At 46.9% G+C, this 13,187-nt stretch overlaps 3 protein-coding genes across 4 annotated transcripts; all 3 read right to left on the bottom strand.

Annotated features, from left to right (window-relative positions):
- Positions 1 to 646: 646 nt before the first annotated feature.
- On the bottom strand, positions 647 to 13,187 carry LOC117584135 (aquaporin). Of its 2 annotated transcripts, none has more exons than XM_034272892.1 (3): positions 13,027 to 13,187; positions 1,023 to 1,581; positions 647 to 955 (listed from the first exon to the last, which is right to left on the bottom strand). In XM_034272892.1, exons 1-3 carry the CDS (start codon positions 13,170 to 13,172, stop codon positions 734 to 736), a joined length of 927 nt encoding a protein of 308 aa, XP_034128783.1. In that variant the 5' UTR covers positions 13,173 to 13,187; the 3' UTR covers positions 647 to 733. The 2 variants fall into 2 exon arrangements, with proteins under 2 accessions (XP_034128783.1, XP_034128793.1); XM_034272902.1 differs by lacking the exon at positions 13,027 to 13,187 and adding an exon at positions 1,650 to 1,767.
- On the bottom strand, positions 2,129 to 3,110 carry LOC117584150 (aquaporin). The gene is made up of 2 exons (XM_034272913.1): positions 2,516 to 3,110; positions 2,129 to 2,447 (listed from the first exon to the last, which is right to left on the bottom strand). Exons 1-2 carry the CDS (start codon positions 3,098 to 3,100, stop codon positions 2,226 to 2,228), a joined length of 807 nt encoding a protein of 268 aa, XP_034128804.1. The 5' UTR covers positions 3,101 to 3,110; the 3' UTR covers positions 2,129 to 2,225.
- LOC117584159 (aquaporin AQPcic) lies at positions 4,247 to 11,528 on the bottom strand. Its single transcript, XM_034272925.1, has 3 exons — positions 11,400 to 11,528; positions 4,651 to 5,200; positions 4,247 to 4,584 (listed from the first exon to the last, which is right to left on the bottom strand). Exons 2-3 carry the CDS (start codon positions 5,179 to 5,181, stop codon positions 4,366 to 4,368), a joined length of 750 nt encoding a protein of 249 aa, XP_034128816.1. The 5' UTR covers positions 5,182 to 5,200; positions 11,400 to 11,528; the 3' UTR covers positions 4,247 to 4,365.

The raw sequence follows: 13,187 nt of genomic DNA, 5'->3' as shown, positions 1-13,187 counted from the left end.
GTTTGTGTGTCAGTCTCTCGTGTTGTAGCAAACAAACCTAAATCGAAATTACAATTATCCACAACCATTTAGTCACATTATTTGAGGTTTTTCTGTACATAGGTATATATTTGATTAATACATATTAATAACTCGTTTTCGTCTACTTCCCAAATACTCTCTCTATATTTCGTTTTTGTTTGCTGCAGTAATATCAGCTTCAAGCGAACAAATTGCCATTGGAATGGTAAACCGTATAGCAAGCACCAAGTTTTTCTTAGTTCTTCTTTTGCACGCATTCGCATGTTCCGTAAGCCGCGCAAGCGTATGCTCGCTCACGAAAATATGAGCACAATGCTCTCACAAGTGGTACATTTGCTGTTGTTGTGATGCCGGTCAATGTAAGTTTAGTGTCTCTCTTTTGCTGTTTCAAATGGATTCTTGCATTCATACATACATACATACATACATATATGTATGTACTTCACGCCACTGAACCTCCAGCTACCCTTTGGCTTTTGGCAGACTACCCCGCTCATATCTTTATGCACGCCGCTTGTTGTGGCTGGCTGTTAAGGTAATTTAATATGAAACGATAAGCACTCTGCGGGTGTACTAAAATAATCTGGCCACGATAAGCGGCCACCCCACACGGTAGCCCCGTGGATTTAGTATATGATATTTATTCGTATTCGGTAAGGTAAAACTAAGCCGCTTTAAAAGCACTTAATGGATACTACACAGTGTCGGCTCTCTAGGCGAACTCCTGCTCAGCGGTCCGCTTGGTGGACATGGTGGATTCCTGCTCTTCCAGCTCCTCAACCCCGCGCCGGAAGGCGTACTTGTAGATGAGCGATGAGACGAGTGCCCCGGCCATGGGACCCACCCAGTAGATCCAATGGTTCTCCCAGGCACCGTTCCAAAGGGCAGGGGCAAAGGAGCGCGCTGGATTCATGCTGGCACCCGTGAACTGGCCCTGTAGCAGAAACAATTAAACAATGAATCAGCTGTACACAGAGCACAGCAGTCGGGTAACTACTTACCGCAGTCAGGGAGAGGCAGGAGATGGCTAGCCCAAAGCGCACACCCACAGAGTCCTGGAACTTGGCATTGCGCGGATCCCAGACGCCACAGCAAATGGCAATCAGTGCGCTGGTGATAAGGAACTCAATGACGACGCCCTGCAGCCCCGTCAGGCTGCTGTGCACGGAGGTAACGCAGACTCCGCTGGGCGTATCCGTGCTGAAGATGGCGCTCTCTGGCATGATGGCCTTGAGCAGGCCATAGCCAATGAAGGCTCCCAGCATCTGGGCGAAAAAGTACGCCACAGCCATGGGCAGCGAGATCATGTTGTAGATGTAGTTGGCCAGCGTCACAGCCGGATTGAGATGGGCGCCGCAGACGCAGCCAAAGCACTGGATGCAAATGAGTACAACAAAGCCAAAGTTGAGCGCGCACTGGAAGTGGCCGTTGGTGAAGAACGAATTCTGGATGCAGCCCATGCAGCCGAGGAACATCAGCATGGCCGTGGCAATTAGTTCGGCAAAAACGATGGAAATATTATTCAACTGTCGCCGCTGCAGCAGCCAACAGGTCGAGCGACTGCAAAGGAGAGAGAAAAGAGATGTCAGTCAGGATGTAAAGGCTGTAGAATATGTGTTGTGCTGCACCTCGTGCTGGTATTAGCCATGTCTAGAACTGTCTGTAGAACTAGTTAAGGTCTTGGCTGCAACGTGCTTCGACACGTACTGAGATTAGCCAGCAACTCGAGTACTCAATGGGCGCCGTGATACTGCGTACCATTATTTAATCGCCTACTCTATCACATTATCACAGCTATGTCTTAATCTACGACATTGTACGACAATCAACTATCAAGATTTCTAATCGTTATCGGTGAGGCTTGCCATTTACTTACTTATTTAATATAAGTGCCATGCAGTGCCAAACATAACCCGAGCACAGTGGCACAGTCTGGTTGGAGCTGTCTGCTCGCTTATCACATTTACATATAAATTCTTCGATTAGTGATAGTGTTTGAATTACGGCACTTTTGTATCTCTGGATGGGGACTTTCCGCTGATTCATTGGCTGCTTTTTTATCAGTTTTTCAAGCAAGAGTTTCCCTCCCAAATGTATGCTATGGAAATCGTTGTATTCCCTTTATTGGCAACACTTAAGACTAAAAGTTGAACTAAAACTTCAACTAAAACTAGTGCCCAGAAGGCTAAGTAACAAGCCACAACCTAGGGCAGTACGACCTCCTCAATGACGCGAATATTGGCAGTGGAACTGGGCAGCTCCATCACCACATCGTCACCTTTGAAGGCGAAACGATAGATGAGCGAGGTGACAGCGCCTGCCACGAGCGGACCCACCCAATAGATCCAATGATGCGCCCACGAGTCGTTCCACACAGCAGGACCCAGCGACCTGGTGGGGTTCATGCTGGCGCCAGTGAAGAGGCCCTAAAGGAATACAATAAAATGCCCTTCAGTTTGTTGGCTCTTTAGCCTCTTCGGACAGACATACGAACCGCTGTAATGATGAGACACGAAACTGTCAGACCGAAGCGCACGGGCACCGAGTCCTTGAGCGTGGTGTTGCGTGGATCCCACACCGAGCAGGCAACCATCACCAGGCAACAGGTGATGAGAAACTCAATGAACACACCCTGCAGCACGGAGATGTCGCTGGCGAGGACTGTGACACACACACCCGCGGGGTTGTCCACGCCCTTGATGGCGTTGTGGGGTAGCACGGCGACCAGCAGACCATAGCCAATGAGAGCGCCCGCCACTTGGGCCACAAAATAGGCAATGGCCATGCCCCAGTGGAGCACGCCGTAGAGCGCGGCGGCCAAAGTGATGGCTGGATTGAGGTGTGCCCCCGACACCGAGCCGTAGCACTGGATGGCAATGAGTATGGCCAGGCCGAAGGTGAGGCCGCTCTGGAAGTGTGTGTTGAGGAAGAGTGGCGTCTGCACGCAGCCCATGCAGGCGATGAGCACGAACATGGCGGTGCCCACCAGCTCCCCAAAGAAGGCGGCCAGTCGGCTCCTGTGCCGCTGCTGGAGGTGCCATCGGTTGCCGCTCGGTTTTTTTGGCTTCTGTTGCGACATGTTGACTAAACTCGACTGCCACTAGAAGTGCCACTGGCACCTCGACTTTTTTTTTTTTGGCCAACTGACTTGGCCTGTGACTTTAAATTGGCGCCAATCAATCAATATCAATTATAAAACCTTAATGCTAATTATCATATGGATATTTCCGAGTGGAGGTGCGCAGATAGAGTGCCACACAACAGTGTGGCCCTGTCGCCGCCCATTCCTCGGCCAGAATCAATTAATCAAAGAGCATTTACGTGAGGCTTTCCTGCTGTAATTATCGGCCTGATAAACTGCTTTACTGCCACGTTCCGATTGGGCAGCAGCATTTGACGCGAATCGTCCTTAATCTTATCTCGAATCATTAAGATCTTAATCGGAGTGCGACTGTGGCGCCGAGCCTTGGACAACACACGCCTTGTGGCTCAGACAGGGTACGGACTTGTTGTCTAGCTTATGCTGGCAGAACTTTGAACAAGACACCAACTCATGACGGGCTTCCTCAGTTAAACAAGAAGCAAGAAGAGGCAGCCGTAAGGTTGAAGAAAGCTTGTGACTACCTTCCAGCTCCGTTGCAATTCAGCTCGCAAATAACTGTAACCACTCTCTCCCTTTGCCTTTGCGTTCCGATCACTGACAACACAGAAAACAACCAAGCACACGCGCTCTCCCTCTCTTTGCTTGTGTGATGCGTTTCGGGCTTTTTGGTTGAGCCGAGACTCCATCGTCGTCTCACAATAACAACAGCTAAACGCGACACCTTGGAGCAAGCGATTGCAGAAAGTGTCTTTGGATCGGGTGTGGGCATGCAGGAACAGACATGCATTAGTACGTTTGTATGCACAGACAACAGAAACGACGTCAAACACGTTTCTTGCTTCTCTGCTGCTGCGCGCAACCGAGCAATAGACCACACGAAGTGCATAGGCCGAAGCCACACGATAGCTTTTGCGTGTAGCGACTGCGCTGCCTAAGATTCTTGCCTACGTCGCTGCCGACCCTCTGCTGTTTTTGTTCTCTAGCGACAAAGTGCTCAGGTAAAAACAGTAATCGGTCTTTCCTTGCGCGCAGATCGAAAGTTTCTGTAAAGTTTGAACTGAATTCCACTCAGCACAGCATTGAAAGATGTTTCTTTTGGGTTATTCTTTTGTTTTTTTAAAGTAGTTTAAAAATCTCGATGTTCTTTATTATCGAAGGCTTTATATTGCATTAATATAAAATTCGGCTGTCTTAGCTTAAAGTTAAATGTAATTGCAATGTCTTTGGCATGCTCTCCTGCTCTACGAGAGCTGCACATCCTCCAGCTGGCGCAGCTTCTCGTGGCTGGTGATCTCTGCCTCCACCACCTCCCGCCGGAAGACGGTCTTGTAGGCGTAGGCGGTGACGGCGGCAGCGCTGAGTGGAGCCAGCCAGTAGATCCAGTTGGAGTCAAAGTGGGAGTTCCACAGGGCAGGCGCAAAGGACCTGGCGGGGTTCATGCTGGCACCAGTGAAGGGACCCTAAAAGAAAGAAAGAAATACGTTAGACTGCTTGGAGAGCTAAGGGGAGTGAGGGGTGTAACTTACGGCAGCACAGGCAAGGCAGGAAATGGCCAGACCAAAGCGAATGGCAACCGAGTCATGGAACTTGGAGTTGCGTGGATCCCAGACGCCGCAGCATACAATCACCAGAATGGCGGTGATCACAAACTCAATGCCAAATGCCTGAGCATGGCTGACGCTGCTGTGGGGCAGCGTCACGCACAGTCCTGCGCCTCCTCCAAGCGTATCCTCGGGCAGCAGCACCTTCAGCAATCCGTAGCCAATAAATGCGCCCAGCATCTGGGCCACACAGTAGACAAAGGCCATGGGCAGTGTAACCAACTCGTAGATGTAGGCAGCCACAGTAACGGCCGGATTGAGATGAGCGCCGGAGACACAGCCGAAGCACTGGATGCAAATCATGACGGCCAGACCAAAGTTGAGTATAATCTGCAGATGATTGTTGGGGAAGAGGTCCGTCTTCACGCAGCCCATGCAGCCGAGGAAGACCAGCATTCCCGTGCCGATGAGCTCGGCGAGGAAGCAGCAGATTTTGTCCAGCGTAGAACCCTTCATTTTGAATACTTTCAAGCAACTGAAAAAGTAACAATTATGCATGATAGTCAGCGCGTATACTAGGTGGAAAAGTTCAACCCCTCTCTGGCTCCCACTCTCTCCCTGTCTTTCCCACTCTCTGGCATGTGTCGAACCTCTTCATCAATCATTTGGTATCCCATCCAAGCGCTTCCATTAAGCTTTTCAATTAAAGTTAATCCGCTGCCACATTATCTTTCAGCGTTTGTAGTGACATTGAATTGAAGTTTCTTTTATCGAGACCTTTTCATTTGTTCCTCCGCAGGGGGTGGACTCTCCAACCCCTGAAGCTGCGGCTGCTCCTGTTCACGGTTCGATGACATGACATCGATTTTTCAACACTAGCGAACGGAACACATAAAGAGGCATAAAGAGACTAGATGGACGGTGAAGGTGAAGCTGACATGGCCTGGCCAGGCCGAAAAAAAGATAATCGCTAAGTACTTAGCACAGACATGGCCTATGGATTGCCCCATTCAGCTGTCAAAATTAGTAGATTAATTGTCAAAGAAAAAGAAAGAAACTGTTATCTGTGGGGTTGGCCACTCGAAAGTTAGAATGGAGTTTGTACGATAACGGGGCCAAAAGAAAGGCACTAAACGAATTTGGGAACATTTCTTTTGAGGTTATCCTATAGATATTTACCGATCCCAGCACTCGCGAGTCATTGTGAGCACTTGTTGGACTTTTGAAAATTGAACAAAAAATTATTTATATTTTGTGGATATTTATTTTTTGAAACTTTGTTCCGTTCAATGCACGAAGCGACAGCGGCACTGTCAATGTCAATCTGAGGCGTTGGAGAAGCCATAGACAAATATTTATATCTGTATCCATATGATATTGCGTAAATCAAAAGCCCATTTTTAGCCCAGAGAGCAGAGAAGCGAAAAAACACAAACACAGCGGCAGGGTTCTGTGTGGAAATTAGCAAATCCTACACGAGCGGCAGCATTCATAAAGTCAAGTATCCAGAATTTACGAACAACTTAAACGCTCATTCGCCGCACTTACGCTCTCACTCTCACTCTCACTCTCCCTCTCTCTCGATAATCTCTGGAGACCTGCGCTCACACTAAGATGTGGGTAGAGTGGAGAATGGAGGCACAAAGTGGAGAGACAATTGTCTGCTGTGCACTGACTGCAGTTTGATAACGGTGAATAGTGAAGAGTGCTGAGTGCAGAGTGCAGTGTGCAGAGTGGAAGGTGGTGGAATGTGGTGGAGTGACCGACTATCAATTACCATGGTCGGTCGGGGATGGGGCCTGTTATCGTATCAATTTGCGGCCTACAACGCACAATTGCCGCTGCGTTGCAGTTGCAAATTGAAATTGCGTGGCGTGGCGTGGCACAATGTGGCAATAACAAATAAAAGCTTGAATCTCAGTCGCCTGTCGATCAAATTGCACGCAATTTGCTCTCAATAGTGTCTCAATGGCAATTGAATTGTAAATAAATAAATATGTGTCGAAAAACAAATCGATTGCATAAGCGTGTGCCTCCCCCTTGTAACCTCCCCAGGTGAACTCTTGCACGTGGAGGGATATTTTTGCATCTTCCAGGCACTCCTAAGGCAATCCTAACTAACCTCAGCCAACATTGCTGTTAAATATTTGCAATTGCAGCAGGCCCCCCCCACACCCATGGAGAAAACGGCAGGAAAACTAAAGTTTGGCCTATGGCCAAGAGCAACTGTTTGGCCAACTCATTGACAGTTTGCTGCTGGGCTGGGGGAGAGGGAGAGAAGGTTGAGGTGTGACAGAAGAGCGACACGTTTTGGCAGCAGAGAGAGAGAGAGAGCGAGCGAGCGAGCGTTGAGTAAAAACAATAAACACGCGATGGGGCCAAAAGTTTATAAATAAATCAAACGGATCTGACTTGATCTGCTTCTGCACATCGAATGTTAATAATTGAATTATCACCTGAGCGTTCGAGTGCCATTTGTCATAGACCATGCAACATGCCACTTGCCCATGCCCAGAAGGATCACGGTTCGTTCATGATGTAGCGGCATGTGTCACGACTCGTTTGAGATTTGGATGTTGGATGTTGGGTTTGGGTTTGGGTTTGGCCTGCCGCAGGGCTCTAATTAATGTTAATCTTAGCACAAAGCCAATGGAATTATTTTGCATTAGTTATTATAATAAATTATATTTTCAGTGTTTAGCTAAATGACGGAACGTGCTTGGGGGGGATTCTAATGGGTGCTAATAGGGCGGGGCAGCGAGAAAGATGATCGATCAATCGAGCAATCGATCGATCGGATCTGCTGCGGAAGTTGCTGCCAGCTAATTAGCATAAAAGTGTGAGGAGGGAGGAGCACAGCGGACTGGAATGGAATGGAATGGAACAGCTTTCGCCCAGAACGTTGCCTGGAACGGCATGGCACAGCTTTTGTAGCCTGAAGTTCTGAAAGCTCTAAACGATCATTTCGTTTCGGAGCTTTCGTTATCTCAGTTAGCTTTTACTAAAGTTTAGCCAGAAGCTTGCTGGCCATAAAACGTTGTTAAAAGTGAAGAACAAAACTAATCAAATCGCAGCTGATAAGCTGCTTCGATGGCTGGCTGATATTTGCTCGTATTTACTGGCTGCTTAAGTAGTGATTTTTAGCTACGGCCCACTAAAACTTTGTTGGCTATAAATATAGATATGCCACCGTGGGCCACGAGACGAGGAGTCATCCAGCCATGAGGAATGAGACATCCAGCCATGAGCCCATCAGTCAGGTGAACACACATTCAAAGTGCCCGATAAGGGCTAGGCATAGAACTGGGCATTAGCTGACAAACTCTTTAATTTGGCCATAATTGCGTCTGTCCCAAATCGGATTTACTCGTCAGACTTCTGACATTGCTCCGCTTTATTATGAGTGTGCCAAAGTCCGACATTGATTGGGTTACCGACTTATTGGAGCGCAGCTAAACATACAAATACATATACACAACATAACTGTAAAGGTACCCCCGTGTATGTGTAGCTATCGCCAGTCGCCCACCGATTGCCGCCTGTTTCCAGCTCAGTCTTGGGCATAATTAAGCTCATTAAACTAGACACGGGCCGGCAGCTGTAGTTGACATTCCTCCCCCTCGCTAGTAGTTCCATTGATCTTGAATCACCCCCCCCAACCCTCAGCACCACCCAAACCCAAGGCGCTTATCTTTAGCGGCTTATCAGCAAAAATCGCAACTGCTGACGTTTTGTTGCTTCTTTGTTGCTGCCTACATTACGCAATACCTGGAAGGCATCAGTCAGACCGCAGAAACCGCTATCACAGTGTTAACAGACGGTTCAGCACACAAATTTATGGGGCAGCGATAAAAGACTGCCCGAAAAAAGAAAAAAGAAACGAGATCCAAGTGCTGTAGGGTCTACAGCCGCAAACACCTCGCCTGACACAAGTTCTAGGCCTCTCAAAGCCAGAGTCATGTGCTGACTGCTGAAGGTTGCTAAATGCAAACATACATACATACATATGTAGATATGTATTTAGTTGTCCAAAATGAGTTTAGGACAGAATAAACGCCGCTTATCAAACGTCTACAGGCTGCCATCAGACAGGCGTGTCCACTTTCGACTTCATTTTACATGGCAAAGCAGTTGGAAAGTTCCGCTATGGCTACTGCTTTATTGCCCAACTCTCCCATGAATGGACAGCGCAGTGCACTGCATTGCCCACACTTTTGTCTTCAACATTGACCTAGGCTACTGCTTTACTTTCTTTGTGGCTGGGCCTGTCAGTGAATGGAAATTTATGGTGCCATTCGGTGTTTAATCAAGCAAAGCAGTTCAGAGCGAGTATAGGTTACTTTTGCTGTTTTCCTATTTATAATATACAATCGTGCACGCTTTTATAGCTGCAGCTCATCTGATGCTTGTCAACAGCAAATCCAGAAGTGTGGGGCGATAAGAACGGACTGACACAAATACAGCCAGCGGGGCTATAAATTATGCAACGAAAAGTGTGCAAAGAATTTGAAGCGTCGCGAAGACTCGACTTGAATTGAAACTAAACTTTGATCAATGACAGACTGATAACCCTCATGAACGCCAGGGAGCACTCATTATCAGCTGCAGAAGCGATCGTTGAGTATGGAGATTCGAATCCCCTGCCGATTGCCACATTCTGTTATGGTTTGCCAAGCACAAACTGAATCTCAACAATGCCTTTTGTGTGGGATCGAATGACATCAACAGACTGTGAAAAATCTCATAGTTAAGTTATGATTTAGCCAAACAAAACTAGCAGAATGAACCATAGATAGAACCATATTTGACACCTGACTGGCCCAGTTGTGTGCCGCGTGTGTGTACCCTGTTTGTGGTTTGATCATATGATGACGTTATAATTATAACAAATCAGAGATTAATAGAGTCACTAAGGCTCGTAACACGCGACGTGTGGGTTTATCAAATTCGATTAGCGGCGATTATCGGGCAACACCCGTGAGTGAGTGAATTTCCCCCCTCCCAAAAGATGTGATCGGTGATGCCCGATGGGTGTTGAACTAATCAAAGCCATGTGTCCCAGCTTATATAAGTTTCTATTTCTCAAAAGGTTTTCATTCATTGCGGTACACATAACAGATCTTTGACGGATCAAGCACTTTATCGGGCAGGCAGCCTCTGACCTTGGGGCCGAAAGAATTCTGTTTCTGATTCAAGTTTGCTTTGGGTTTCGCTTTTGTGTTGTTTTTTCTCTGGTTTCGTTTTTTTTGTGTGTTTCTCGTGGGAGTACATTTTGAATGGCTATAGATAAAAATATATTTTCGAGTGGTTTACCCAGGCAAAAGTGCGCTTAAAGTCTCAGCAAAATTATCAATGGAGCACAAATCGCATGATCCAAGTTCCAGAAACTAAGTTGGCAACATGCATACAAGTGAATTTTGTGTCTGTGTGGCAGCTGTTTAGTTATCAGGCATTTCTATTTTATAGAATCAAGTGACCCCGCCATGGCAATCGTGTGGCCATACTTATTTTTCAATGATAATTTTGATAACACTTGCCCGTGCCCGGAGCCAGCCGCCTTCTAATTAGTATACAAAAACAACAGCAAGCAGCAGCAGGCAGGCAGGCAGCAAGCAGTACCCAAAGCAGTGCCCGTACACACGAGTAAAAAGTATATAAGAAAAAGAGAAAAATAAACGCTTATAAATACACGGAAAGTAGAGCAGCACAGCCTATAGAGTGGGGCCTCCAAACACCCCAAAAAGACATGGCATAATTCTGAATTTTTATAAATAAACATTCTCCGGTAAGAGAACATCGCCAGAACATCGCTAGAATATTGTCTCGAATGTGTTTTATGAATGTCAAATGCGGAACAGAGTCGAATCGGAGCACGCTGTGTCTTGGCCAGAATACAAAGCTTATGGCTATTCCATGATAAAGTTCCCCCAAGTCTAATTACAGAGTCTGCTGCTGCTGCCTGCTGCTTGCGTAATTGTGGGATCGTTGATTGTCGATTGGTTTTCCAGGTGCTACAGGCCCGCCCGCTGATATGTGCATTGCGGGCTTTAAATGCTAAATAATGCACATAATTATAAGTCAATAATGCTACAGTGCAGGTAGTTGATAAACAACAATATTAATAAATGTGCAAGCAATGTGCTTAGGTGTTTTTTTTTTTCCGATTGCTCCGCCCAACTGTTTGATCACTATTCCAAGGCGCACTCAGCGCCATGAGCTCTAGACCTTTATCTATCGTTTCAATCCCCCCAGCTGAGTCCACAAAATTCGAAATGGAAAGTTGTGCAGAATGGAAAAAGCCCAAAACTCAATATTTGCATAAATTTACATCTCCAATCTCTCACGCACACACACAAACACACACACAGACACTGCTTGGATTACTTTACAACTCAGCTGAATGTGGCTTAAAATACAGTTAAGACGTTTACCCAGGAAGCAGTCCGAAAGTAAAGCGCGCGAATTTCGAAACGCGTGAATATGCTATAAAAAAAACTCACACTTGTCTCTGTCAGTGCACTGGCAAACCTTTTTATATCAAAATTGTGCGCTGCTGCTGCGCGACGGCGTTCGCTTTGCTTACTCTTTTATTTTAATTAGCAAATTGAAGTTAACTTAAGAGAAGTTTGCTAATTAATTAACGTCTCGCACTCAAACTCACACACACACACTGGAACACTCGCAGAATCACTCAGAGTTGCTCGCAAAAGCAAGCCACGCACTGTAGAACTAACCTGCGCTATGTTCGATTCGATTCGATCGTTTGTTTGCTATTGAAAGCCCAGGGCCTGCGGCTCTACCAGTACTATGAGGCGGGGATCGACTGTGAATGAACGCCAAGTGGCGACGTCTGCGCTGGCTTCGCTTCAGCGACGGCGAACTCACCAAGGCGACTGCTTGCTAGCAGCAGCGCTGTTGGTAAACGCTTATCAGCGTTAGCGTCGACGTCAGCGCCAGCGCCAGCGTCAGCGTCAGCTTCAGCGTCAGCTTTTAGCTTTCAGCTTTAGATTTTTTTGTTGATGCTAGCGATGAGAGCTTTTCAGAGCGATAGATAGACAGTCTTGCTCTTGGCGTTAAATCTGCCATTAAATATATGCAAACATTTGTTTTGTGTAAAGCAAAGTCTCTCACAGGCAGCGCAAAGTGGAGCCACTGCAAGCAGTTCAAAGCAAGCAGCAAACACTGCACAGAGCAAACAAGCAGTGCTATTACCGAGCTATTCGCTATTTGGTTGGAGATTTTCGGGCTAAGTGAAAGGAAAACAAAACAAAACATTGTTCCATATTTAACATGATTATCGGAGCAATTAAGAACCATGACTAAACTGGCGCTAAGTACCCGTTAATCAGTGTTACTTTACACCTACTTCAGCGCTCAAACTAAATCGTTTCAAGTGCCATGCCCCGTTTAGTGATAAGAACCCAATTGGGCGGAGATAGGGAGGAGAGCGGTAAAAGGGGATTTGCTTAATACTTACCTTTCAAGGCCTGATTGGAAAACTTACCCAACGATTCCATAACCTCACCCACTTCCACCCGACGACACTCAAGCGGAAAGCTCCGTAGCGGCCGTCTGGGGGGAGGAATTTTTTGATTTTGAACTCATTACAGATAACACTTCACGGCACACACTTTGCACGTCACTGTTCAGCATGGGAAAAGTTCGATCGGTAGGCAAGGCAGCGGCGGCGGCCTTGACTTTGTTATCGCTTCTGCTTATGACGCGCACCGTATGAGACATGCACTCAATGATTTGCATAGACGATCCGTCGGCGTATTATTTGAAGTTTGAACAAAAGCTGCTGCTGCCATCGATTGAGGTAGCAGCAATTTAACTCAGTCTCAATTAATACATAAATAAAATAAAAGCTCAATGAAATCCTCGATTCGGGCTAGTCCAAGCGTAGCGGAATCAATGCTCGATGGATTGATAGCTTTTGTTTATGGATTTGCAGACTGTTGATCCATAAAGCCACCCGTCCCCCCCAGGTCTAGTCTGTGCCACATAATCGCAAACACCTCGAGCCTTCGGTCCCGACTTGGCCACATGATTTATTGGCACAATATTTTCGTCTAGCCGCAGCAGCTCGATGAACCGGCTCGAGGCGTCAAACTGGTTGGCTAAAACCGAAGACTCAATGTGCATAAACAAATAGCCAAGGAGGCAGGCAAGACACTTGAACACTTGTGTACGCTCAGCTGCATTACACTTGCGCTCTTTTTTGGCAAGAGAGCGGCACTCTTTGGCTCTTGGCTCTTGGCTCTTGACGGGTTGGCCAAAAATACACTTGATCACGTGACGTATACGCAACGTGGCAGCTTATGTGGGTCAAATACAATTTAAATAAATATAAATTCGCACCTCTTGGGCTTTGATTTTGCACTGGCCATGGCTCCAGCTGCTCCTGCTGCTCCTGCTGCTTGTGTTCCTGTCACTGCCGTCTTTTGCCGTTGACTTGTGGGCACTGCTTGCACTGCTTGCTGCGGTAGTTGTTGTTGCACCGACATTCTTTTACACTGTTA

The sequence above is a fragment of the Drosophila guanche genome, unplaced genomic scaffold, assembly GCF_900245975.1.
Source record: "Drosophila guanche unplaced genomic scaffold, DGUA_6, whole genome shotgun sequence".
NCBI classification, from domain to species: domain Eukaryota; kingdom Metazoa; phylum Arthropoda; class Insecta; order Diptera; family Drosophilidae; genus Drosophila; species Drosophila guanche.
Note: the sequence above shows the minus strand (reverse complement) of the source record. Positions and strands in the feature narration are given on the sequence as shown.

Excerpts from the sequence above, each read along its gene's own strand:
- LOC117584150 (XM_034272913.1), bottom strand. The coding sequence starts at position 3,100 with ATGTCGCAACAGAAGCCAAAAAAACCGAGCGGCAACCGATGGCACCTC. Across the intron at positions 2,448-2,515 it reads CGTGTCTCATCATTACAGCG|GGCCTCTTCACTGGCGCCAG; the intron begins GTTCGTATGTCT and ends GTATTCCTTTAG.
- LOC117584135 (XM_034272892.1), bottom strand. The coding sequence starts at position 13,172 with ATGTCGGTGCAACAACAACTACCGCAGCAAGCAGTGCAAGCAGTGCCC. Across the intron at positions 1,582-13,026 it reads GCAAAATCAAAGCCCAAGAG|TCGCTCGACCTGTTGGCTGC; the intron begins GTGCGAATTTAT and ends TCTCCTTTGCAG. Across the intron at positions 956-1,022 it reads CCTGCCTCTCCCTGACTGCG|GGCCAGTTCACGGGTGCCAG; the intron begins GTAAGTAGTTAC and ends TTTCTGCTACAG.
- LOC117584159 (XM_034272925.1), bottom strand. The coding sequence starts at position 5,181 with ATGAAGGGTTCTACGCTGGACAAAATCTGCTGCTTCCTCGCCGAGCTC. Across the intron at positions 4,585-4,650 it reads CCTGCCTTGCCTGTGCTGCC|GGTCCCTTCACTGGTGCCAG; the intron begins GTAAGTTACACC and ends TCTTTCTTTTAG.